At 35.9% G+C, this 25,946-nt stretch overlaps 1 protein-coding gene across 1 annotated transcript in view; it reads right to left on the bottom strand.

Annotated features, from left to right (window-relative positions):
* Positions 1-25,946, bottom strand: part of DST (dystonin) — a 483,034-nt gene that overhangs the window by 38,195 nt on the left and 418,893 nt on the right. The window contains exons 68-79 of the mRNA XM_055329608.1: positions 24,871-25,077; positions 15,002-15,121; positions 14,706-14,813; positions 12,516-12,734; positions 9,473-9,676; positions 8,156-8,387; positions 7,043-7,269; positions 5,449-5,571; positions 5,214-5,315; positions 3,003-3,104; positions 886-1,059; positions 407-562 (exon numbers count right to left, since the gene is read on the bottom strand). Of these exons, the coding sequence (XP_055185583.1) occupies positions 407-562; positions 886-1,059; positions 3,003-3,104; positions 5,214-5,315; positions 5,449-5,571; positions 7,043-7,269; positions 8,156-8,387; positions 9,473-9,676; positions 12,516-12,734; positions 14,706-14,813; positions 15,002-15,121; positions 24,871-25,077 (1,974 nt within the window). The remainder of the gene's footprint in view (positions 1-406; positions 563-885; positions 1,060-3,002; positions 3,105-5,213; positions 5,316-5,448; positions 5,572-7,042; positions 7,270-8,155; positions 8,388-9,472; positions 9,677-12,515; positions 12,735-14,705; positions 14,814-15,001; positions 15,122-24,870; positions 25,078-25,946) is intronic.

Raw genomic sequence — 25,946 nt, forward strand, 5'->3', positions numbered from 1 at the left:
AGATAAGGGTAACCAGAGAAAAAAACATACACACTGCCCACAGTGGAATATTTTGAGCCACTGACTTGTTGGCTTTCCCCAGCAATTTTTAAAACTAGGCTATGTCAATCCAGTGACAGGGATAATCAGGGATTTAAACCAATGTTTGCCATGCAACATTAAAACTTAGCCAGAAGTTTCCCATCCTTGCTGTTTTTAACAACTGCCTTGAATAGTGAGAAAAAATTGTGATTGCAGTTGTTTAAAAAGTGTGTGTTAAGTAGTTTAGCTGTCAGTTACAAACGTGAAATGTGAACCTGTGCTAAAATCATAAACTTGAAAAACACATAAAGAGGAAATGTACCAGAAAACAATCTGATGACACTAAGAATGCATAGAGAAACAGCACACAAGGAGAGCTACATACATGATGTTTGGCTAGTTCAATTTCAATGGCCTTCGGGTCTCCTCCCACAGGTTTCTGCTCACTTAGCAGGCCCTCTGTGTGTGTCAGCCACGTGAGCAGCTCATCCAGGGCATGCTGGAACTGGCCCAGTGCTAACAGAGCACCTTCCAGCTTATGCTGCAGAAAAGTGGAGAGGAAGAAAATCCATATGAAGTCAATATTATTTATAAAAATAACAAAGGCAAAAAAAAAATCAATTGTTGCATGCTGTGTAATTCCATGAGCATATCCAATAACCATACCCTACATTTTAAGTTTGAGATTCCTGTGGTTAAAAATGGCATGTGAAAGGCAGGAAGAATTCTAATAAAATAAGAATTTAGGGGCGTCAAAAGTTTATGTACCTAATTGCCTAATTCTATCTTTTAGTGATGATTTTACCTTAATATAGGAAATTGAACTTCTCTAACTTCTTAACAAAAGTTATTATCAGTGTTTACCTGTCTGTTGATAATTCTTTCATCCAGACTATCCCATATCAGTTTTAGCTCCATTAGTGGGTCTTGAACGGTGTGTTTGTCACTCTCTTCTGTCACTTTCTTCAGCAAAAGCTCTGCTTGATGGTTCAGTCTCTCCATTTCTATCTGTTGTTGGTAGGCCTCTGACTTAAATTGCTTTAAAAAAAAAAAGATATACAAGGAAAATTTGTTCTAAATCAAAATTTTAAAACAAAAAAAATTCTATGGATTCAATATTTATACTAATTCATACTTCTTATAGCCAGGGAGGTGAAGAGGAATAAAAATCTAACACAAAAGAATTATAAATAAAAAGAGATGAAGGAAGTCTTTTTTCTTTACTCATTGTTTTATGATGGAAAGATATTTCTATTTATAATTTTGATATTTGACCCTTTTGTTCTCTACAGTAAAAAACTAAGAAATTTCAAGGCTAACCTTATTCCACTGTCTATATATATTCAATATGTGAGTTTGAAATTATAGAAAATAAAATAAAAAATACACTGACATATAGGAAACCCCCCAAAAATAACGCTAAGAAACTCAGATTAACGTGGCCTGCTCAAAAACATACATACATCTTGCATCCATTGAACATTTTATGTTTTCTGTAGCTGTGCTCTGTTCATTAATATTTAGTTATTCCTATGCCTCACCCATTGCTGACTCAGAATAACACTATTTTTTTCCCCAGCACTCACTAAACATGTATTTAATAATCTTGGCTTTGCCAACCAACACAGGTGAGCAAATGGTTGCTTGTAGTAGGAAACTATCCTTTCATAAAATTTAGTTTTAATCTGTAATAGTAAATCATTAAATAGTAAGTCATTAGTGGCTAAACAGTCCCTTAACTTTTTTCAAACATAAAAGCAATAATTAAAAAATAATAACTAAGGTATCATTATTCATGATATTAGTTTCCAACAAGCTTACAAAGAAAATATTTTTTTATATAATTTTATTCTCAATTTAAGCTAAGCTTATGAAAGTGAGATCAGTTAGATAACTGTCCCAAGGTTGTTTGGCTACGAAAGTAGATGCTCTGGGATATAATCTCAGACAACCTGATTTCAGAGAAAGCACTCCTAGGCACCCTGCTGTATGAAAACTACCAAGATATATGCAAATATCCAAAACTATACACCTGTGAATGTACGTAAAGTATTATCAGGTGTTTACCACAAAGCCACATAAAGTTAAAGGAAAAAAATCGTAATCTAATGATGATAATAATTTCTCAGTGAAATATTCTAGATCACACTTAGAGATGAAGATACTACAATCTTAAAGCCAGGTAACAATTGTATATAAAAATCTCACAGAGGTCATTGAAAACGGTGTGATGTCTCTGTGGATGGAAACTTGAAATTAGGAAGGAAACAGCTAATCCCACTTGGGATGAATCAGCAGCAGCACAGAGGAATTCAAAGAGGAAACAGTCCAGCCATTTTAACAGCTGGAGATCAAGAACCACAAAAGCAAAAATTACAGAGGAAAGCAGATGGAAAATAACAAACATTTTTACAAAACAAACATTTTGGGAAACACTATTATACCAGGGATGTTTCTTTAGCCTGTTAGACTACATGGATTACTCTGATCCACTGAAGAAAACAAAAATATTGCTTTATGTGTACTGAGGGCAATGAAACACTACTGAATCTGAAATTAGAAAAACCCTTTAGTATGAGCTACAAATATATAAAACACATCCCCACACCCCCATAAATCTCTTCCCCTCCTCACTGTGTTCCCAACATGAGGATATCTAAAAGGCTATAAATCAAATCTTAAGAGTAGTTGCCTCTAGGTACATAACATTTTGGGCGGCTTTTTAAAAAAAGCCACCTTTTATGCTTATCGGGATTTTCTGACTTCCCTATAATGAATAGGTATTGTTAATAAGAAAACTAGTATTCTTTATCATTTAACGAGCACTTACATGCTGCTCATTATGGAGAAGCATCATGTTAAACCAGTTTCATGATCAAAATGTTAATACTTCAATTATGTAAAATAAATTTGTGTAAAGAATCCCATGAATAAAAAAACATAAAAATGCAGTCTTTGAAATTAATGAACCCCACACATACCTTTAGCTCTTCAATCTGCTGCTTGACAGTTTCAAGATCTGTTCCAATTGGTGACATTGAAGCTAATTTACCACCTGCAATATCTACCCAGTCAAATATTGCCTGAAAAACACATTAGTCCGTGAGTCATTAGTACATCCGAAATCATGCTGTAACATCAAGTGTTACAGAAAAGTACAATCATAAATCTATACAGGTATTATGGAATGAGACTATTTTTCAAAGATGGTTCACCTAGATAAAAGCAACAATATACTGAAAAAGTTGTCCCAAATATGCAAAGATGTAACCTCCAATTCTGCATCCAAGTTTGCAAAGGAAATTCTTTTCTGAATAGAATCTTAGAAAACTAATCAGAACTTTTAAAAACGTGCGTTTGAAGAAAAAAGTGTTATAATTTAATCATATGAAAGATATTTCTTCATGCTTTCTTATATCTAAGAGGCAGATTATATAAATATATTGAAAGAAAAAGATTCAAATCCATCTGCTTATTCAAATAGGCAAGAAGTTTATTGTTTAGCACTTGAGCAAAATCTTTGGCCCAGCTAAAGCCTTACATATTATTTAGATAAGCATTAAAATCTTGCACCTACAAAGATTAATATTATGACCATTATTCTGAATTACAACACAGACTACAGAATCTATTTTTCCTCCTCTTTTTAGGTAATATAAACATTTTAGAAAGGCACAATTCACATTTCTTTCCAATACCGAGTACAGAAAATTATAATGGACTTTAATGAAGTTCCCAGACTATACAGGAAAAATAATAATCTTGGAAACTATTTGGTATTTTTGGTTATCAATAATAAACCCAAGAACTTAATTAAGCAGCAACCTGGGAAATAAAATTTATTTTACTTTACAATCAAGCCCTGAAATGTTGAGAGCTTCTGGACCTTTTAACATCTAGCTCTAAAAAAAGAAAAGAAAAAAAAGAAAAAAAAAACCCCACAAAAACAAAAAACACCACATTTAGCTCTAGCTAGCCCCAGCTATTTAATAAATGAAATGGCCCTTCATTCCCACAGGTGATGCTACTTACCTATTAGTGGGCCTTGTTTTTCTAGCAGGGGTAAGAAGAGACCATAAGTCCTGATTGCCTAGCTAGTGACTTCTATGGCTAATGGCTCCTGAGGTCAAAAGGCTGCAAATTGTGGCAGTGCCATCTCTAGCCATGGAGAAGGCACAACTCATCACTTACCAACAGAATGGGAAAATCATGACCTGGTCTCACAAACTGGAGGCTGGAGCCCAATTACTTAATGGCCATTGAAACCTAACAAATAAATTATCTCTTTGGCTAAAAAGTAAGGGGAGGAGGAAAGTTATATAAGATATTATTTGTAGTGAATTTTTTCATATATTTCCAAAGTTCAAAACACTTTCAGTTGGCATAAAGCCTGGCTTGTGATATTTATTTTTACAAATATAGAAATGGAATGGCATAATAAAAAGGAAAAGATGTTCTCATCTGAGCTTTAAAAATATTCACTTGGTGTTATGGAAATACTCAGAAGGGCTTTTTCCATACGGTAGGAGGGTTGACAGAGTCAACCCTGGCCAGCCTGTTAGGAAATGGAATACTGTTGAAGAAGGTAGGGAGAGAAATGTCCCTAAGCTGGCTTCCTGTGACGATTTTTCATACAACAGGAAGAAACTTAAAACACGGTTAATAAACCGAATGAGAGCCCTTAAGGGACGTGCAAAACAACTGCGGGAAGGAATTATGTATATGGAAAGGAAGAAAAGGATTTTACAAAACAGATTATGACCTAATAAAACAGAAATCTATTTTAGTTCACAGGGAATCCTGGCTTCACATCAGATCTCTTTACTTCTGACTTTCGTTAAACTCAGTGGTATTTTTAGATGGTGTTTACTCCTTTCATCTTACTCCACTCAACTCTAGAACAGAACTTCAATTCGGTTCCATCTCACTGTCTGGTGCTGAACCATTGCAATGTTTTAAACATTAGTATTTTTCTCTTCAATGTAAATTTCACTATGTGTATCACAATGTACTTAAATGTCTTTAGAGATCTACACACATCTCAAGAAATAACCTTCTATAAGGGAAAAAGCCAACTAAAGTAGCCGAGGCAACTGCATGCGCGCTTGCAGCCCCTGGGCAATGCCCACGTGAGAGTCCATAGACCTCAGTCAGGGATTCTTCCCCCAGCAGACCAGCCATGGCCCTCTTACCTGCAGTCCATCTTGGTACTGGACAGCAGCCTGCATCGCCTCCTCAAGTTTGTCCACCCGGTCTTTCCAAGCCTTATTTAGAGACTCCCATGCTGAATTTAACTATGACATAAATATTAGAACTCTTTTAGGGTCACTGGTTAAATTTTCAACTTCTTCTATCAAATGTACTTTAGTTATATAAGATCTCTTTACAAATGCATTCTAGGGAGAGAAGGAAATATGCTAGCTGTACCTCATCTATACTCTTCTTGACAATGGGCTTATCAGGTTCCCCACATGCAGCAATGAGTTCAGAACCCAGGTTAATAACCATATCCAGCTCTTCCTGTAGTCCATCTATTTCTTCCTTTATGGCCTACAATAAGAAATAAGAGCCTTTAAGCAAAAACACACTGGAACTAAAAAGATGCACACAAAGATATTAACTGGAGCTATTTTTAGGAGGTGGGATTATGATCAATTTACTGCTTTCTCTTTTCCAAGCTTCTGCAACAAATTTTTTCAATAAGAAGAAATATATTAAAGAAAAAACAGTCTCCTTTGTAACAGACATCAAATGTTTATTATAAAAACAATATTTAAAGAATTAATTCTATGTAACAAATACCAGAACTTCCTTTAAATATTAATAACAATGAAAAGTGTAGAAATGTATCTTGTTTTTCAAACAAAACAGTTTGGCAATATTCACTTAAAATAGAGGTTAATAAAAAAAAATAATAAAATAGAGGTTAATCTAAAAAATAAAAAAAATCTAAAAAACCCTACTCCCTCCCCACACAAGAAAACCAAGCTTACAGATACAGAGAACAGATTGGTGGTTGCCAGAGTCAGGGAGTGGGGGAAGGAGAAATGGATGAAGCGGGTCAAAAATACAAACTTACAGTTATTAAAAAAGAAGCCATGGGATTATAATGTGCAGCAAGGTGACTGTAGTTGTTAATACTACTGTATTGTATATCTGAAAGCTGCTAAGAGTAGATCTTAAAAGAATAAAATAGAACAAAATAGGCACAAGTAAAATATGAGTTTGAAAACTTCAGACAACTTAATGTACTTGTTAGTAGATTAAGGATAATCTAGCTCTGGATTTATATTTTATGTCATTTCCCTAGGACTTGTAAACTACCAAAAAAGAAAAAAATGCAGTGTTCTATTTTGCTTTCATCTTCTTCATTAAATACATTTATTTAGTAGAGAAACACCTAACACAAACCAAGCCTTGAACTAACTAGGTGTTGGGGGTACAAATAAAAATAGGGCCATTCCACTCAAGGAAACAAATGTACACAGATAACAGAGACTAGAAGGAGCACACAGCAGTGCTAGGGGAAGCCACTTTCTAATAAAGGAGTAGCAGAACAAAATGGCTTTGGAAACACAGGCTGGACTATGCTAGGATGTGAAAGGCCAGTATGCTGCTGTAGGGACTTTGGATTTTATTCAGTAGGCAGTGGATGTCTCAGAGGGGCTTTTGACCAGTTAAGAGCGGATCTAGAGAGAGGACTCATGGCAAAGCTGGAAGCCTGGCAAGGAAAGAGACTCTGCAGGTAGGGCTACCACTTTGGATGACTTCAGAAGCCAAAAACAGAGCTAACAATGTCCTGAAATAAGGCAGAAGCAGTGGGAATGAAAAGAGACTTTTAAAATCCATACTCTCTAAGTGAAATTTGTGGGTATAATCTCCTACTACATCACTAAACATTCCACTTTGAGAGTGAGATACAAATTTTAACAGAGCAACTCTGAATATTTATCAACAGAATATAGGTCTCATTATACTGCAACTATTTTTTTTTTAGCTTTAAAGGAGATTTTCTGCTTACCTCTGCTGCTTCTTGCTGCTGTTTCACTACTGAGGGATCAATTCCAGGATCCTCTAGATCCCGGATGAAATCTTGTGTATCTTTAGTGGTTACTACCAATGACATGTGATCACACCAGAACTTTTCGGCTAATTCCATTACATCCAGTAGTTTGGCTTCCCTTTCTTCCACCAGTGTGTGTATGTTCTCCCAAATGAAAACCATTTGGTCAAGCTTATCTTGAACAGCTATGACACAAAATAGTATCAAAAAGGCAATCTGTTAGTGCCGTTTAAGCAATAAAGCAGAATGTTTTAGTTCAGACAGCAACATTTATTCAATTTGCTAAGTATCTAACACTGGATCCAATTTTGGTTGACCCCAGTCTATAGGGTATCACCAGGCCCAACACAGCATATTCCAGAAAAATGCAAGATCTCAGGGTATCCCACCATTCTGCAGGAACCAAGGCTCTTTCTGACGAAAGTACATGCTCAAAGGCAAGTGAGCTCAGAGTAGACCTAAACTTATCAAGTTTCAAATTCACCAAGGCTGACCTTCGTTCCAAAGAAAATGAAATAACCACCTAAGCTCTCCAAATCAAGAATAACCAGGTCTGTTCCGTCCTAGGAATATAACAATGTAGGATATGTATTTTGGGCTTGTTTCTAGAGTACCCTTATCATAAACTTCCACTAATCTATGTGTGTGTTTTTACTTTTGACTGCCCAGCTTCCTATCTTTAGGACAGCTGGCTAAGGTCATGGTTGCCATTTCTGTGGCTATGGGAATACCCATTCTGTGGTACCCATTATATAAAGTAGTGTGTAATCAGTAAGAGGAAATCCCAAAACCCTAGGTTTGGTGTTATTAGCATCGTCCTTTAAACAAGCAGTTTAAAAGTCCCAGAGAACATATGGCTTTTGCATAATGGTACATTGTGTATATAACTGATTCTACAAACACAAGAAAACATTAATGAGGGATTTAAGCACACAGCCTTTCAATCTCACTGGTAATAACTTTTCTAAAATCTGGCATTTTGTTATGCAACTGGACTGTCAGTAAACAGCAGGAATGTTTAGAATTATTTTAAAAATAAAGCTCAATGTTTCCTTATTCTGAAATTATTACCTTTGGCAGATATGTCTTTGTCAGTACCCTCAGATCTTGCAATCATTTCCTCTCCCCGCTTTTTAAGAGTTTCATACAATGGCTGTAGCTTCTCCATGTCTACTGACACATTCTTATTCTCACTGATTTGCTCCTTAATCTTTTCCACCTCAGCTGAGATTGAAGGCGGCTGCCTCAAACGCTCCACGATGCGTTCCAGGCTCTCAAGTATTTGGTCTATCTTGTCGTGGAACTAGAAGTAAATCAAAGGGATCGTTTATGGGGAAAGACCTGTGACATCACAAGGGAAATTTAAATGAAAAAAAAAAAAAAAAACCCTGTCTATTCTCACAATTGAGAATTAAATCTTTGCTCCTTTGTTGACATATCTACTCAATTGAGTGTATTAACTGAACTACCTGATATCAGCGTCTTACCCATTGCTTCGTTTTATCATAATTCAAATGAATTTTAAAAATTAAGTCCAATAAACTATCTTTCTATCAAAACTGTTTTGTTCATTTTTACTCATTACTTTGACATCCTAAAAAGTTTTATTATTAAATGTAAGATTCATGAACATTTTTGATGAGAATAAAGGTATTTCTTAAGTTATAAATTTTCTGAATTGAAAAATATTAAAAAATGAGACAAAACAAAAGCCTCCCTGACATTGTAAGAGAAGTTAGAATTTCATTCATGGTCAAACACATGATCAGATTCATGAAAGCATTTTAAAGTTTTGTCTGCAAAAGTATCACAGATAATAAAGCAAAGTTATAAAAACACGCTCAGGCACTGGTCCAAAAAATGGACCATTCTAATGTCAGTGTATCTAATGATTAAAGCCCAGCTCTGAATATGGAAAATCTGTAGATAATTTCAAATTCAACTTCTTGAAAAAAAGTATTTTTGAAAAATAAAAATCTCAACTTCCAACTTCATATTTTTTCTTTCTTCCTCATTCTACAGTCTTTCTTCTTACTGCTTTCTTGGGAGTGTCTCATTAATAACTGACAATAACACCTTCTTATATCTCTCCCAAAGGTAAATATTCCTTTCTATCTGGATGAGCACTTGCTTAAATATTTGGACAATGATGACAACTGTATGTTTCTTAAGTCACTGAAAATTATTTTGTTTTGTATCTATAATGAGACAGAGAAATATAAGGATGGGACCAAGCAAATACCACCTCTGTGAGGCCAAAACATCAATACTCAGATTTAATGGAGTGAAATAATTTTGGTTGAAATTTAATCAAGAGATTCAAGAAAATGCTTTTCCATGCTCTGCTGTTCAGAAGAGCTCAATCATATTTCTAGTGTAAACGATTACCTGAGTAGATTGAGAAATAGCTTCATCCAATGCCACGGCTCGCTTTTTGACATCCTCTTTAATTTGACTGTAAAGGGTGTCAGCTGCCACGTACTTCTCTTGGATAGAAAAGCCTTCGCCTGGGCTCAATTCCAGTAACTGTGGCCCAGTTTTGTTCATCTTATCTATATGAGGCTTGTGTTCGGCTATCAACTCTCGCAGTTGCTATAACAAACCAAACAGCTTCTCAGTATCTTAGGGTCACGCCTCCATATTACAGCTGTCTACAGGCCCAATGCATCCAGCTGGCAAGAGACTCCAAACACCCTCCCCATCACAAGGCATTTAACACAGGATGGCTCATACTGCTCTTTGCCAGCAAGAGATGCCCCTGACAGAAGGAATAAACAACAGTCTGGTCATGTCAAAGTCTCTTTAAGGATAACATACAAAAATGCTGGTTGAGTGAAATAACGCATCCCAGTTAATCATGCATTTCCCATCAAGAGCAGTACACTTTGACAAAGGTCATATTACATAAAAGAATTAGGAATACACTATGTCCCCTATCTATAGACCAAGTCATAACTCTTGGTGTCCCTTTCTGTACACTCATGTTATATGCAAAAATTATTTAAAATGAAGGAAGGAAGAAAGAAAAGGAAGGAAAAGTAAAGAAGCTCAGCAGAGGGTAGACATACTTCTGAGAGAAAAAAAAACTACACATAAAGCTAAATTAAGAGGATATAAGCCCACAAGGCATTGTAGTTATATATATAATGATATTTATACTAATGAGTGTGTAAGACAGGAATCTCCCATTTCTTCTAAGGAGACCAATGAACCCTAAGTATCTATAATCCGTAGAACGTAGGGCCTCCACTGGGCAGTTTTTGATGGGCCAAATCGAAAGCCACATCCATCCTTGCTTCCATGTTTCTCTGAGGCTAGCCCCCCTGTAGCACTCAGGAGCATCACATTAGTGCTAGGTTTTTTAACCAGAAGTTCCTTGTCCTCAGCAGAAGGTATATCTCCAAACTATTTTGCAACCTGGCCCCTAACAAAAATTTCTCTGAAAAATTATATTCAGGTAAGATGGTCTAAGCTACCAATCTTCCCCTGCAAATGGTTTCATTTTTATCATTCATCAAGAAGCTACCAATCTTCCCCTGCAAATGGTTTCATTTTTATCATTCATCAAGAAGAATTACCAATACGGCCACATAACTCTAGATTTTTTTTTTAAAGTGCTCTAAAATCAGCGATACAAATTCTTTTGAAAACCATTAAGGAAATTGGTACATTATCAACAATCCCCAATACTATTCTTGAAGTTTTTCTGAAAGTAGTTTCAAAAGTCTTGAAAAAGAGCTAACTAAGCATAAATTCAATTTAAAAAGAGAACAGGAGTGGTCCAAGTCTAACTTCTGGACATAAGAACATGGGAGAGTCATGTTTGCAATCTAGCTCCTGTGTGGTCCAGGCTGAGATTTTCTTATTTTCGTTTTGTTTTATTTTATTAGATCATACATTCATGCTGCCTTACAGAATGGAGGTAGTAATGCTGATATCAGCTAACAGACAATCTCACAAAAAAGGAATGTGTTACACATGTTCTGGTTTCAATACACTACAAGGCATGGCTATAAAATCAGCTTACACTTTGAGTTTTTAAGAGACTCTCTGGTAAAATGACAGATCTCTGCTGATATTTCCTAAGTTGCCTAGCATCTAGGTAGATCTCATTTGTGTAGCACCACCACTGGACACCTCAGTTGGGAAGTACTGAGCCGAACCTTTTTTAGACCATTCCTTTTTTGGATGTCTAGTAGCACTAGATGTCTCCTTGGGTGGATGTGTGGAGAAAAGGGCCCAACAGGAGATGTCTTTTGCCTCCTATATAACAAAATGATTTTTGGCAACATACTGCCAGAAGAGTCCCGTCATGCTAAAGGTACTTAGTGTGACCTCAGAATATGTACCATATAGAAACTAGCTCTTGCGAGTCATTTTTCATTTTTGGTTAGAATGAACTAGATATTCTCAAATAGAGCTGAAGTTAATGAAGCAGTGGAGCTGCAGAAAAAAATGCTGTTCTGGAAGGCTATAAATATGAATAACTTAGTTGAATAATTTGAAGACTTAGCTACAAAGTTTGGTAGTTCCTTTATATATGAAACTGTAAGTTTGAGAGCTGAAAGATTATGCTAAAAAGGGAAAACTAACTCAGTTTTGAAATTCAATAATAATTCAATAATAACCCTTTCATTATTTGATATTATGCAAGAAACTTAGCTACTCAAATCTCACCTCAGAATAGAAGAAATCCATAGAACATTTTATATTAGAACTTATTCAGTGGATAGCCATCAGGATTTCTGCCACAAATAAACCTTTATACTAAAATTAAATTCAATTCTGCATAGTTTTTAAGTATTTCTCCTGCTGATGTAGACAGAACTCAATAAAACTTCCATTTTGCATTTAAGTGTTGACTAAAGCTCTTCTAAAGAAATACTTAGAGATATTCTTCAGTGCCAAAACATTAACAAAGTAAACAAACAAAATTAATAAGTATGTCACATTCTTCAAACAATGATGTAATATACTAAGTTTTCATGCATGCATACACACATGTACACACATGCATGTGTGTATGAATAGCTTCCTCAGAGTACAAATTGTACAGATCTGGGAGACAGCAACTATGTTCATAAGCCCATAAATGACAAGAACTCCAGATTTTTTCTGATAGTCTTGAACCCTCTCTCAGTCGAACCATGGCAAAATTTTAAGCTATGTTGATATTTAAGTAACTACTGAAATGAGGGCTTCATAATGCCATTTTATTAATGTTTAAAATACAGTAAATTTGTAGATGTAAATATACTCTCTGGTTTACTCATGTAGACTTAAAGGAGCAAACACCATCGAAAGAGGTCCAAGGTGAAAAAAAAGGAGAAACAATTTGTCTTTGTACTTCAGCACATGTACTAAAAACACCGTAACAATCATGATTCTCTTTTAATGAGGAATACAACATTCTCGTTAACATCAATCTTACCCGATGTTCTTCCTGCTGTTGTCTTAGTGTCTCATATTCAAGGGCTGGGGCAGGAAGCTGAGAGATGACTCTCTGTGTTTCTGTCAGCCATGGCCAAAGCTCTTCATAAGTTTCCCAGAACTGGTTAACTAGGGACTGTGCCCGTTCTAGCTGTAGATACCTCTCTGAGTTTATCTGGCAGATGGCATCATAGTTCTTCAGTACCTTATCCAGTTTTTTCTAGAAAATAAGATAATGAAATGGGTTTAGCTGGCCAAGCAGGCCCAAAGAGCACATGTACCCCAGAAATGTTTTCTCTAGCACTATATGCCTGGTGCAAGGGAGGCACTCAACAAATCAGTATGTTTAATGACTAAATCATTAAAAACCCATTTAGATTGTAACTATTTCTATGTATAAAAGATCACATTAAAGATTTTATTTATTTAAGAGACAGAGAGACAGTGAGGGACAGAGACAGAGCACGAGCACAGGGATGGGCCGATGAAGAAGCAGACTCCCTGCTGAGCAGGGAGCCCAAGGCAGGGCTCATCCCAGGACCCTGGGATCATGACCTGGGCCAAAGGCAAATGCTTAACCAACTGCGCCATTCAGGTGCTCCTTTAATAAAATTTCATTAAAATTTAAAAAGACACTTTAAGGGGCACCTGGCTGGCTTAGTCAGTATAGTCTGTGCCTCTTGATCTCGGGGTTGCAAGTTTGAGCCCCATGTTGAGTGTGTAGATATTACTTAAAAAAAAATCCTTCAGGTTCATCTATTTCCTTCCTTCTTAAGGCTGAATAATATTCTGCTATATGCTAATGTTGTATTCTTACCACAATAAGAAAAGAACATTTTCCCATATATATGTAAAAGATAGCAAAAATGTGGAAAACATCTTAAAAATACAACAATTAGAGACTAAGCTAATAAATAATGATGTAGTCACATAATGGATTTTATCCCATCATCAAAAATCACAGGATTTAATGACAATCTCTCCCCTCCAAATATTAGGTGACAAAACCCCAAATATAAACAAATAAATAAATATCCTCAAGTTTTTATGAATAAGACACTGAGCTTTCCAAATATAATAAGCAAAATTCTTCAACTACCTTTCTAGGTTTTGCAGATCTTCTAGATTTGAAAACAAGGCTCATAAGAGTCTAGCAACATTTACATTACTTTCTAGCCAAAAAGGACTACTTTTCACAAATGAGATCCTAAGAGGAACTACTAGTCAACAAAATTAATTACATATATTAGAATCAGAGTAGAACATTATACTATACACTATATTTTGGGGGCTGGTCACAGTGATCTAGATTATGGTATAAATTCACATCATAAACTAACAGAAGAAGATAGAGTACAAAAGTAATCTAATAAGCCGCAGAATGACAGAGAAATTATTTTATGACGATCTGTATTTTTCATGGTAAAATCTTTGTAAAAATAATAAATGTTCAATTACAAATAAGTGAATTGCCAGAATAAATAATAAAGGAAGTATCACTATATAGTTACATTCTATTACTTTGTCTATGGTATGCTTTAAAAGCAATGCATACTCTAAAATGTGATCTTACAGACATTTGTATAACTTTTTTGCTGTGGAATATTTTCCTATCAGAAGCATTAATATATATTAATTTCTTTAGTCTGCTCAGATGTCTGAATATGAACTGAACTAAACGGTTTTACTTGTGGCTGGTTTTCCATCAATTTAAAGGATCATTAAAAATACATAAACTAGATGCTTCCTTAATTATTCAGCTCACTGTTTTTCCTATACAACTTACCAGAATGTTACACACAATGGATTTCAGCATTAAAGAGAACCACATATTTTGAAGCATGTAAACAACAGTTGACAGACACATCTAGTAACAATTTATACTGATAATAATGTCAGTTATCCAGCAAACATTAATTGAATGTTTAAAGTGTGCCAATAATTCAAGGGCACAAACCTTAATAGCTTTAGCATCTATTAAAAAAAGAAATTGTCCCAGGGTGATTCCCTTAAGGAATATTCCTTTTACTGTCACTCTGTAAGCCTGAAAAATGCCTTATTTAAAACTAATGATTTAGCTGTCTAAATGGCAGCTGTGAATAAAGGAAATGTGCTTCTCTAGGATTGAGAGCTCAACGCAGACCATTTATTCAAGAGTCTCACCACCAGTCACACAGACTAGATTATATACCTTCATTGATTGCTTTTCCTCTTCACTGCATGTGGCCATGATTTTATGTCCAGATTTAACAAGTTCATCAATAATATCCTTGTGTCTCAAAATCTCCATGGTGAATGTCTGTGATTTACCAAAATAAAGATTAAAAAAAGAGAGAGTGTATGACTAAAATGAAAACAATCAGGCAAAGTAGTTAAAGATACCAAGTTACACTAGAGGGGTCTTGCAAAATAAATAATGCACACACTGTCTAGACTTGGGGCACACTAACAAATAATTCTGATATAATTGGAAATGCACTTCTTCACCTTTTGAAGCTGCAGCTGAGCAGACGTCTGGTCTTGCTCAAGCCTGATGTCACCCAGAGACATCAATTTCTTTTCGGTTTCAGTAATCCAGGATAACTCAGCATCAGCTGCTTGGTCAAACTAAACAAAAGATAAATAATTAGGTCAGTAAGTTCCTATAACTGGTGCCAGAAAAATACCTATCTACATTTAAAAAAAATCCGAATTATACAAGTAGAAATTTTGAGCTTATCTCTTCATGGATCCTGAAATAGTTTATGATGATGACTAAAGTAATAAGAAAGGAGAACTTCCCACAGAGTAATTAAACACAAGATCTTAAAATGCGTTAAGTATATAACACAGTATAATGATTTTTGGACAGCTAACTCTGTTGTCTTCTTTTTGGTAATTATAAGGATTTTCTCCTTTCAGAGTACTATCCAAACTGAACAGCTCAAAAAGTCAATAGCTGGATACCATCTTTCAATCATTACACTCATCACTTTAATCCATATGCTATGCAGGCAGCATTCTGTTATCTACATATAAGACTCCTAGCAAAACTCATGAAATATTCGCATTTATTTACCAGACTATGTGTGGATAATCGCATGTGCAAAGTATGTTTCTGTATGTAGAATATATCCCCAAGCATCTCAAGTATAATTTTTTACATCTCATTTAATAGCAAAAAACACGTCCAAGAGTATTCTTAAAATATTTTAAGAGGTTTTATTTTCCTGATCTTAACAATAATTCATGGTAGAAATTCATAAAGTACAGAAAAATATACAGAAGAAAATTAAAACCTGGAGTTAATACTGTTGGTATTTTAGTAAATTTTATTCCAGAAGTTGAAAAAGATTTATAAAAGCCTGGGATAATATTGTATAAACAGTTTCATATCCTGCTCTTTCAGTTATTATGAAAATTTCCATGTCATATTCTTTAAATGTTAATTTTAAATAACATCATTGTATTCTAGCATACCTGGATATTTTTATTTAGGCTCACCACATTTTTTGCTATTTTATAAACAAACCTGTAATAAATAGAAATCTCCAATGGCATCCCCAATTAGCTCTTTAGGGTAGATTCCTACAAGGAACTGACTACCAAGTCAAAGAGCATAAACATTTTTGATACCTTGCGTCAGACAGAAGCCAATGCCTCCCAGGGCCAAGCAGTTATCGTAAATGAGCAAAGTGGGCAAGTGCCCCCTGAGCACCAGTGGTATAAATGGTAACTACAAGGCCTCAGTCAGAAGATTGAATGGGAAACAGACATTGTGAGCATTCAAGTCCCGTACCGCCAGCACTGGACTAAAGAAAGATTATCAATGGACACCAGGACCCAGATGACAGAAATGTTAGCGCTGACAAAAATTTTAAAGCACCCATGATAAAAATGCTTTATTGAGCAATTTCAAACACAGTTGAAATGAATGAAAAATTAGAAGACCTTAGCAACAAAATAGTCTCAGCAAAGAAAGAGGCTATAAAAGAACCAAACAGGGCAGCCCGGGTGGCTCAGCGGTTTAGTGCCGCCTTTGGCCTAGGGTATGATCCTGGAGACCCAGGACTGAGTCCCAGGTTGGGCTCCCAGCGTGGAGCCTGCTTTCTCCTTCTGCCTGTGTCTCTGCCTCTCTGTCTCTGTGTCTCTCATGAATAAATAAATAAAATCTTAAAAAAAAAAAGAAAGAACCAAACAGATATTAAATGTATAATAACAAGCTCAGTGGATGAGGTCAATGAAGGGCACAGAGAAAAGAGTCAGTAAAGTAGAAGACAGTACAAAAATTATCCGATCTAAATAACAGAAAATAGACTGGAGAAAAAAAAATCAACAGAACCTCAGGGATCTGTGAAACTGTAACAAAAGATCTAACATCCATGTCATTGGAGTCCCAGAAAGAGAAGAGACAGAGGCTGTAGTTAAGAATAATGTTTAATACTCGAACATTCTAGAAATGATAAAATTACAGAAATGCAGAAAAAAATTGTGGTTGCCAGGAGTTAAAGAGAGGGTAGAGGTGGGAGGCTATAAAAGGGCAACATGAGGTAATCTTGTGGTGATGAGATGTTCTGCATCAATGTCAACATCCTGCTTGTGATACTGTACTATAATTTTGCAAAATGTTACCACTGGGGAAAACAGGTAAAGGGTACAATGAGATCATCTATTATTTCTTATAATTGCATGTGAATCTACAATTACCTTTAAAAAAAAAGTTAACTAAAAGCAACAACAACAAAGTTCTGAGTGGATAACTCTCATGTGAGTTCCATTCGCACTTTCTCTTTTAGAGATATACTACACCAAACTGTCCTTCAGAGAAGATGTGCTAATTTATGCACCCACAAGCAGAGTTTTGCTGTACCCTCAATCACCATGGGGTATAATTTATTTTTTAATAATATTTTCCAAGCTTATCACTGGGCTTCCCTTTATTATAAGGAAATAACCTGTCAGCCATAACCTGGCACAAATATGAATAGCATTGAGAAAGAGTACCATTATGCTTTCAATCGCCTAAGAAAAAAATAACTATACAAAAGTGAAAAATGCATAATGACATTATAAATTATTACCCTTTTTTTTCCCTATATATTATGAACCCATTTGCTCTCACCTTTGCAACACAAGTTAAACAAGTAAATACTGAAGCTATTTGCAGGCAGGTCAATTTCTTTTAGTCAACAGTTCAGGATAGAAAAAATTTTAGATAACCATTTAAATAATGGGCCTGAGCCAGAAAAATAATAGAGGTAAAAATAATAGTCTTACATTTACCTTTAAAAATTCAATTGCATAAGTACATGAAAGGGGAATAGGGCTTAAAAGACCTTTCTCTAACAACCTCCAGAACTGCTACTTGAAGAAAATCTGAATATAAACCAACATCTACCAAAAAATGATGCAAAGTCTTAAAGACTAAAATGGTGTCTGGGCAGCAGTCACACTATCCTATATGCTGATGAGAAACCTCTTTTATGCGTCACACGTTTACGAGGACCACTGCCCTGCTGAAGTTGTTCCAGATAGAAATTCAGAACTTTAGTTCTCAGGGTTGGGGAGCTCCCTTATAAGGGCAGTACTTCTCAAATGACTGCATACATTTATATATTCAAACAGAATTATTAATTTTTCCTCTATTTCCCATAATATTATACATTCTTTTTTAGGGAAGCCACATTTTTCATAAAACTGATTGAAGGGGTTCATAGTAGTGTTAATAAATGTTTTTTTTCCATTGATTCATTACTTTTTCTGCTACTAGGACAAATCAGAACAGTATGGATTCCAGAAACAATCTTGAAAAACCACATGAAAATTTATATCTTGGGGCACTTGGGTTACTCAGTTGGTTACGAGACTCTTGATTTCGGCTCAGGTCATGATCTCGGGGGCGCTGGGCATGGAGCCTGCTTAACATTTTCTCTTTCTCTCTCCTTCTGTCCCTCCCCACCTCTCCTTTTTAAGAAAATTCTATCGTAATCTGGCTCAATAATTTTTACGATGTTAGTTTCAAATGGAACTACTCATTAATTAGCAATAATTTATCAATGTGAAAAAGAAAAAAGAAAGCATTTCGGGGCACCTGGCTGGCTCAGTTGGCGAAGCAATTCAATTCTTGATCTCAGGGTTGTGAGTTCAAGCCCTACGCTGAGGGTAGAGATTACTTAAAAATAAAAGCTTTTAAAAAAAATTTCAACTAATTCAGGAACTTCAGATGTAGAAAAAGAAATCCTCATGAAAAACAAGTAGAAGAGCTTTCTACGCGTGGATTATTAGTTTTCAGGCCATATACAATGAAAGTTCAAGATAAAACTTTATTATGTGATTCCCTTAAAGAGTACAAAACTGGGGCACCTGGGTGGCTCAGTGGTTGAGCGTCTGCCTTTGGCTTGGGTTGTGATCCCAGGGTCTTGGGATCAAGTCCTGCATCAGGCTCCCTGCAGGGAGCTTGCTTCTCCTTCTGCCTGTGTCTCTGCCTCTCTGTGTGTGTGTCTCTCATGAATAAATAAATAAAATTTAAAAAAAAAAGTACAAAACTGAGCAAAAACAGTCCAGGCCTTTGTACCTGAGTGCAAGTGCTGTACGATAATCTGAATAAAATTTAACAATAATGACTTTCCTCCTCTATTGGTTCCTAAAAAAAAAAAATGACACACCACTCCACTTGTTTGTGATCAGGCTATTTTTAGCATTTATATGACAGTCCTAATAAATAAAGTCAGGCTGTTAGTGTTAATATTAGTTTAAATCTATTTCTCTCTTTAAAAAAAAAAAAGGATCCAGTGAAAAACAGTATGATGATACATTCTAAGTTGCCAAAATGGAAAGCTGAAACTCAAAACACTGTTTCTTCAACCAAGGCAAATATTTGCTCTGCTAAAAGAAAACAAGACTTCAAGCAGAAATTTCCCTCCTGTCTTTTGAGAATTTTTTTTATTAAATTAGCAAATATTTATTGTTCAGCAACAAACAGAACAGCCACAAGGCCTTCATTAAGCAATTTACAGTAAAGCAAGGCATTTTATTTAGGCCTATGAATCTTTCAAATGACTATATGTGTGCCTTTGGAATAGACCATGAAAGCTGTTTATTTTACAATGTGAGCAATATGGAGAGCAAGTTTACTGGACCAAATTTTCATACTACTATTTGTTTACTGCTCACTCAAATAGCAGAATTTGACTTCAAATACATTGTAGATCATCTCAGTATCCATAATTACATTCTGGGAAATATTTTACTAGGTATTGTCAGTGAAGTCTAACCACTGACCTACTCTAACTTCTATTACAGTAGAACTAGTATTTCAGGAACTTCCAATAAGATAGTGAAAGACATTTTTTTTCTTAAGATTTTAAAAAAGTAATCTCTGCATCCAACGTGGGGCTTAAAGTCACAACCCCAAGATGAAGAGCTGTGAGCTCCACTAACTGAGCCAGCCAGGTGCCCTGAGAGTGAAAGACATTTTATTATTTATTTATTTATTTATTTAGTAAGTATATTTTTCTATTGTTGTTTGATTTGCCAACGTAGAGTATAACACCCAGTGCTCATCCCGTTAAGTGCTCCCCTCAGTGCCCATCATTTTAATTGTCCATTTCTAAGTATCCTGAAAAACACTCTAAAACAGTAATGGCCAGCATTTTACTGAATACACTACATGCTTCCCACACAGTATCTTCTTAAATAAATCCTAACAACAATTGCGTGATCTGGATATTACCATTAACCCCATTTACAGCCAAGAAAATGGAGACAGAGAGAAGTTACCTGACTTACCAAAGGTTGCCCAGCTAATGTTGCATCTGAGACTCAAACCAAGGTGGCCTGACCCCAGGGACTGCACTTGTAGTTGCCATATTAGATCATTTGTGCTTTGTATGCAGTTCAGGTTTCATGAACTCAAAACAGTCATGTGATTTCACCCAAAATGGCTCAAATACCATGACAGTCAATAAATAGTAGATCTTAACTTCTTAAACATTTCTCCAATCTCTGACAAACTGCTTTTGTATTTACCTAGGGTTTCTCTTAAGTGGAAATAGAGATTTAAGAAAGGCAAAATGATAAGTGAATCTTAACTCTAAGGACATCCTTTTACTCCCTTCCCTTGGCTGAGGATCTTGTTACTTTCTTTTGATTAGCATTTCCTTCCATTTTGCTCTGCATTATCCATAACACAACCCATATTTTCCCACCCCCAACACCTGGTGGGTCTCAACAAATCTCAGTTCCGTGGGGGAAGTTTCCTTCTAATTCTTTAAAAGAAAGAAACAGGTGTTATCTTTCTCCAAGGCTGATTCCTAACGACCTGATGGCCTGCTTATTTTAATTGCACCCAAATCATCAACCTGTGTGCCTTTAATATAAAGGGGTCATTGCAGTGACTAAAATAAGTCAAGCAATTGGAACTGCAGAAGAGTGCCTGGGATTCTCAGCATGGTGGGAATTTAGCGAAACACATTTAGTGACTTCGGACAATCGTGCATATTTTAACTGCTCTGAGGTTTAAACAGTCACAAGGGTCTGACTTCAGGCTACTAGTCTGTGCATTTTTTACGTGAAAGTGCCTTTCCCCATTTCCACATTGCTTGTTTGGCTCAATTTGCAGTTAGAGAAAGAAAGCCACTAAAACAGGCTACTTTGAGCAGGTTTATCATGCAAAAAAAAAAAAATACGTACAGTTGCTAACTTAGATGACTGCATGTGTTGTGAGAGGGAGGTGGATGTTTTGCTTTGTTTATAAAGCTCACCATCACTATTTATAAAGCTGCCTTGTTCTTCTCAGACTTATATTAAAAGCAATGAATGGGCCAAATTCTTATTAAAAAAAGAATATTCCTGGGGTGCCTGGTGGCTCCTTTGGTTGGGTGTCTGATTCCTGGTTTCAGCTCAGGTCATGGTATCAGGGTCCTGAGATCAAGCCTCATGTTGGGCTCCTCGCTCAGCAGAGTCTGCTTATCCCTCTCCATCTGCTCCTCACCCACCCCTCGTGCTCTCCCTCTTTCTCAAATAAATAAATAAATAAATAAATAAATAAATAAATAAATAAATAAAATATTCTAAAAAATGAACATTCTCTTCAGGAGATCAATGTCTGCTAATACAGTTGCATACAGTCCTCACACATTTGTCTATAATTGAGGCAGTTTGATTATTTCTCAACCAGCAATAAATACCACTCAAATTTACATAGGGTTCTATCATAGGGCTCTATGATTTCAAAACTCAGCGACACGTATTTTCAAAACTGTCACTATGATATAGGATTTAAAAAAATCTAACCACATCAAATCAGAGCTTTACTCAAAACTACAAAGGGTGGTTACAAAGTCATGCTAATTAGCAGTATCTGTGTGCTCCCTTTCTTTTTCAAAGTAATAAAGCATATTGTCACTATTTGCTAAGCTGCCTTTTCCATGTTTTCCTATACTTCTTTCTTGTTGATGTTTGAAAGCCACTCTACTGTGGGGTAGTGGCCAGACACTTCACAGTCCCTATGCTCTTAATGTATTCCAAAAAGCAGGCTATAGCATTATAAAGGAGGTAGATCTGTGTATAAACAACTTTAACACCGAGCAAAAAGTGAAACAATTTAATAGAAATTTGCTTGGAAACAAAAACATTCAGTTATTTAAAATCTAGCTTAATTTAGCCAGGTTATTAAACAAAACACTAAATCTATACATTTAAAAATTACCACATCATGTTAAGACACATATCCTTTCCCTATTAACTTGTGGGTGTGGATATGTTGAGGTTAGGGGCCTGGAAAGGAGTAGCTGTTAATAAAACATAACTATGGGTATGTCTAAAAAGATGGACGGGGGTCAGATCATGTCCATTGTTTCAGAGGAAGAAGAGACTCAGGACAGTACATGATTTGTTTATACACCATAAAATGGTACAAAATATGTGGGTAACATCCAAGTCTCAAGATGTTTTTGCATCATCTCTTCTTATATTGCATAGATGTATTATCATTGTGTAAACAGAAAACAAATATTTTAGTATCAACTGTACTCTCTGGTCCTAATTCCAAACATTTATAAGCAGGCAAAGTTACAAAATAACTTCAGTGATGTATTAGCTCCTTTATAAACTTGGAAATTCTAAGTTTAGAAACTGTCCTTTCGGGTACAAAATTAAATCTCTGCCAAACCAGAAAAACAGGTACCGATTTAATTTGTTTTTAAATTCTTCCAGAGAATGGTATTTCATAATCTTGTCAGCACTGTACTCTCCTGGCTCACGGTCCTTGTAGTTGGAGATGCTCTCATTACATACTTCCATTTTGCTGTAATAATGGCACCCTTCTTCAGATTACTGGAGGAAGTTAGAAAAATTAGGCCACCCTCAGGATTTTTCCTCTCTACATAATTTGTAAGGAGGCATAATAGTGAGGTAGAATGAGATCTGGATCAAATCTGGATCTAACTCCACTACATACTAGTTTTGGGGAGCACAGGCAAGCCCCTTCACTGTACATGTTCTTCCCACTCAAAAACTGTATGTTTTAAGCCTAGCTGGAAGATTTTTTTCTTTTCTTTTCTTTTCTTTTCTTTTCTTTTCTTTTCTTTCTTTCTCTCTCATTTTTTTTTTTTGGTGTCTTAAGTACATTTTACTGATTTTCTTGATTGCTGGAGGTACTTCATTGGAAAGACTTATAGGCATTTCAAAGGAAGGCACATATGAATACAGAATAAATACATGTGAATAACCAGAAAATATTAATGGCATTAATATTAGCTGTAAGACCTACTGGTGGCAGTAAGACATTGCTACTACACAAATTCTCTCTTTCTCAGAAGAAATGACTAGAAGTCCATGAGTTTGTATGTATTCTTTCAGAAAATCTTAAGATTTTCTATAATGAATGATTTTTATCAGAAAAGGCACGAGTTACTGTTACTTTCCTAAAGGATATATGTTTGGGATATATATTGACCTGGTTCCTTTTTTTTTTTTTTAACTTCAGAAAATATTTGCTAAACTCAAAAAGAACCGAACTATGGTTAATGACACTGACACATATCTGAAATTAGTAACCAAGACAAGCTCCACCTGCCATCTTGCCCTCATCACTGACTTACTTCACCAAACTGACCACCCATAGTCAACTCCTCAAGAAAAATCAGACTCTAAAAGTACAGAATATTTGTCTTGCTAATTTAGGAAATCTTCAGTGCTAATTCTGAAATGTTGGTATCAGTTTTGGTGAAAAAAATCCAGCATTTTCCTATAGTTGAATAAACTTCACAAATAAAATGCGTTTATTTTCCTGTAATAAGGAGGCACAGAAATTGTGCCAAACTTGGAAAACAGAAGTCATGCAAATACATTCCTCAGGCATGAATGCTCTTCCCTCGCAAAAATTTCTTAGGCAGGCCTTTTGCTGTCATTGGTTTTCATCAGCTTTTGTGATTCCAGAGCACTGACATGAGGAGTGAAGCATTGTGCTGTGTAAATCATAATATTTAACAATAAATAAATTACACTTCTACAGCAACCTTTGAAAATTAATTTTGGATGGTCCCACACAATCCGCTTGATTTGTGTTTCTTGCTTTTGGCACATATTAGTACAAGCTTAGTTATGTACCTTCCACAGCTCTGCTCTAAAATACACTGCAATAGCGCATTAGCCCTGTCACAGAGAGTCTTCAGTAAGAGTCTGATGACTTAATGTAAATAGTCCAAAATAGTCAATAAAAGTTCATCAAAGTATGTCTTAATAAATTTCTGTTTCCAGAACCCCACTCGTTGCCCACAGCTTTCTGAGGGAACTGTGGTGAGGGCTGGGTGCCTATAAAACTCTCTGGAACTATAAACTCTGCGTGAGTCGCAGACAGGTCAGAAACTATCGTTTTTTTTTCCCTTGAGTCATCTCCAGAAAAAACACAGTATCACCAACACCACTGCTTCCTTTTTAGAAAGAATATAGCTCTCTCTTTGCCACAGCAGTATGTAAATGAGCAGTTAATGCTGACTTACATGATAACTCAAAATATTTACTCACATACAGATTAGACTTAGCCAAGGCATAAAATTAGTATTAGCAATTCACATACATGGAGGCAAAAAAAGCACTTTGTTTGGAAAGCCGGGCTGATCTTCCCAGGGACTGATTTGGTAAGGATAAGTCTGGGCTACAGGGAGGCAGATGGCTGTTAACAATGTACAGATTAGCCTTGCCTGGTCTGGCACTCAGATGTCGAAGGAACCTGAATTCTTTTCAAATCCCTCCTTTTGCTTCTGAAGCATAACAAATGAATGGAAACACTATTAGCAGAAATCTTTGTTCAGGTAAAGACTCGGAGAACAACTGGGGAAAATGTATTGCCCAGACAACAAACCGCATGCCCCTACCTGCTGGGATCTCAGAATGGCGGCATCAATCTCCTCCACCTTTTGAGTGATGGTGTCGCTCACCAGTCGGTAGCGGTCATTGTCCTCGGCCACCATTTTTTCAAGTCCCTCCCTTGCCCTCCATGGGACCAGCTCCAGTAAAGCACTGCTCACTTCATTAAGGGAGTCTAATAAGGCTTTGCTGTTTTTAGCTTCCTTTTTCAGTTCCTGAGAGCAGAATTAAGAAAACATACAAATCTGGGGGTAATGCTTAAGAGTTTGAACAGGCTTTTCCTTTTACTGTCCTTGGCACTAAAGTCCTCTGCAGGAGAATAATGCCAGGCATTGGCCCCTGTGTTTCAGTTAAGTTTAGGAACCTTTGTTCCTTAAAGCTATTTTGTAAAAAGGGAAGTGTTTCCTGAGGAGTTCCAAAGAACAAGTCATTGGTCAACATAGCAAAGATTCTATCTTTGAACTTTAATACAAATGTTTAAAATTTGGGAAATAAAACCAAGCAAGTTAACATGTATTATTCTTTGCTTTCTGATAACCTCTAAGTAAGCAGGTATCAGAAAAGTGAAATAGAGTAAAGAGTGAAGTCCAAGAGTAAAGTCCAAGCTAGAACTGAAGTAACCCTCAAAATGAGAACATATTGGCTTTAAATCATCCCAGTTGAATCATTACAGGCTCTGTGAACCTGACCTCCCCAACTCCTTTTCATCCACATGTGATCATACTTCAGGGCTGATAAAAACAGAGGCTATCTCTGAAAAGAAGAACAATCATCATGATAGAATAACACTTTTGCAATATAATTAGAAAGGCTACCTCATGCTATGCCATCTATCTTAGACAGATAGTTAATTCTAAGCAAATTCTGTATCCCTCTAAAACAATCATTTTCCTTTTTTTTATTTTCCTCCTTTCCATTTTCATCATTCTGTCTCTTGTGCTATAAACTATACTCCCAACCAGAAGACTCTGGAAACAAATTACAATATGCTATTTTCATCTTTGGACTCCTTAAAGTTTTAAGCAATTGATCTGCAGCCAATTTCTGTTGGGTCCCCACCCATCAAGGCATCCTTCAGTGTATT

The sequence above is a fragment of the Nyctereutes procyonoides genome, unplaced genomic scaffold (assembly GCF_905146905.1).
Source record: "Nyctereutes procyonoides isolate TBG_1078 unplaced genomic scaffold, NYPRO_anot_genome, whole genome shotgun sequence".
NCBI lineage: Eukaryota > Metazoa > Chordata > Mammalia > Carnivora > Canidae > Nyctereutes > Nyctereutes procyonoides.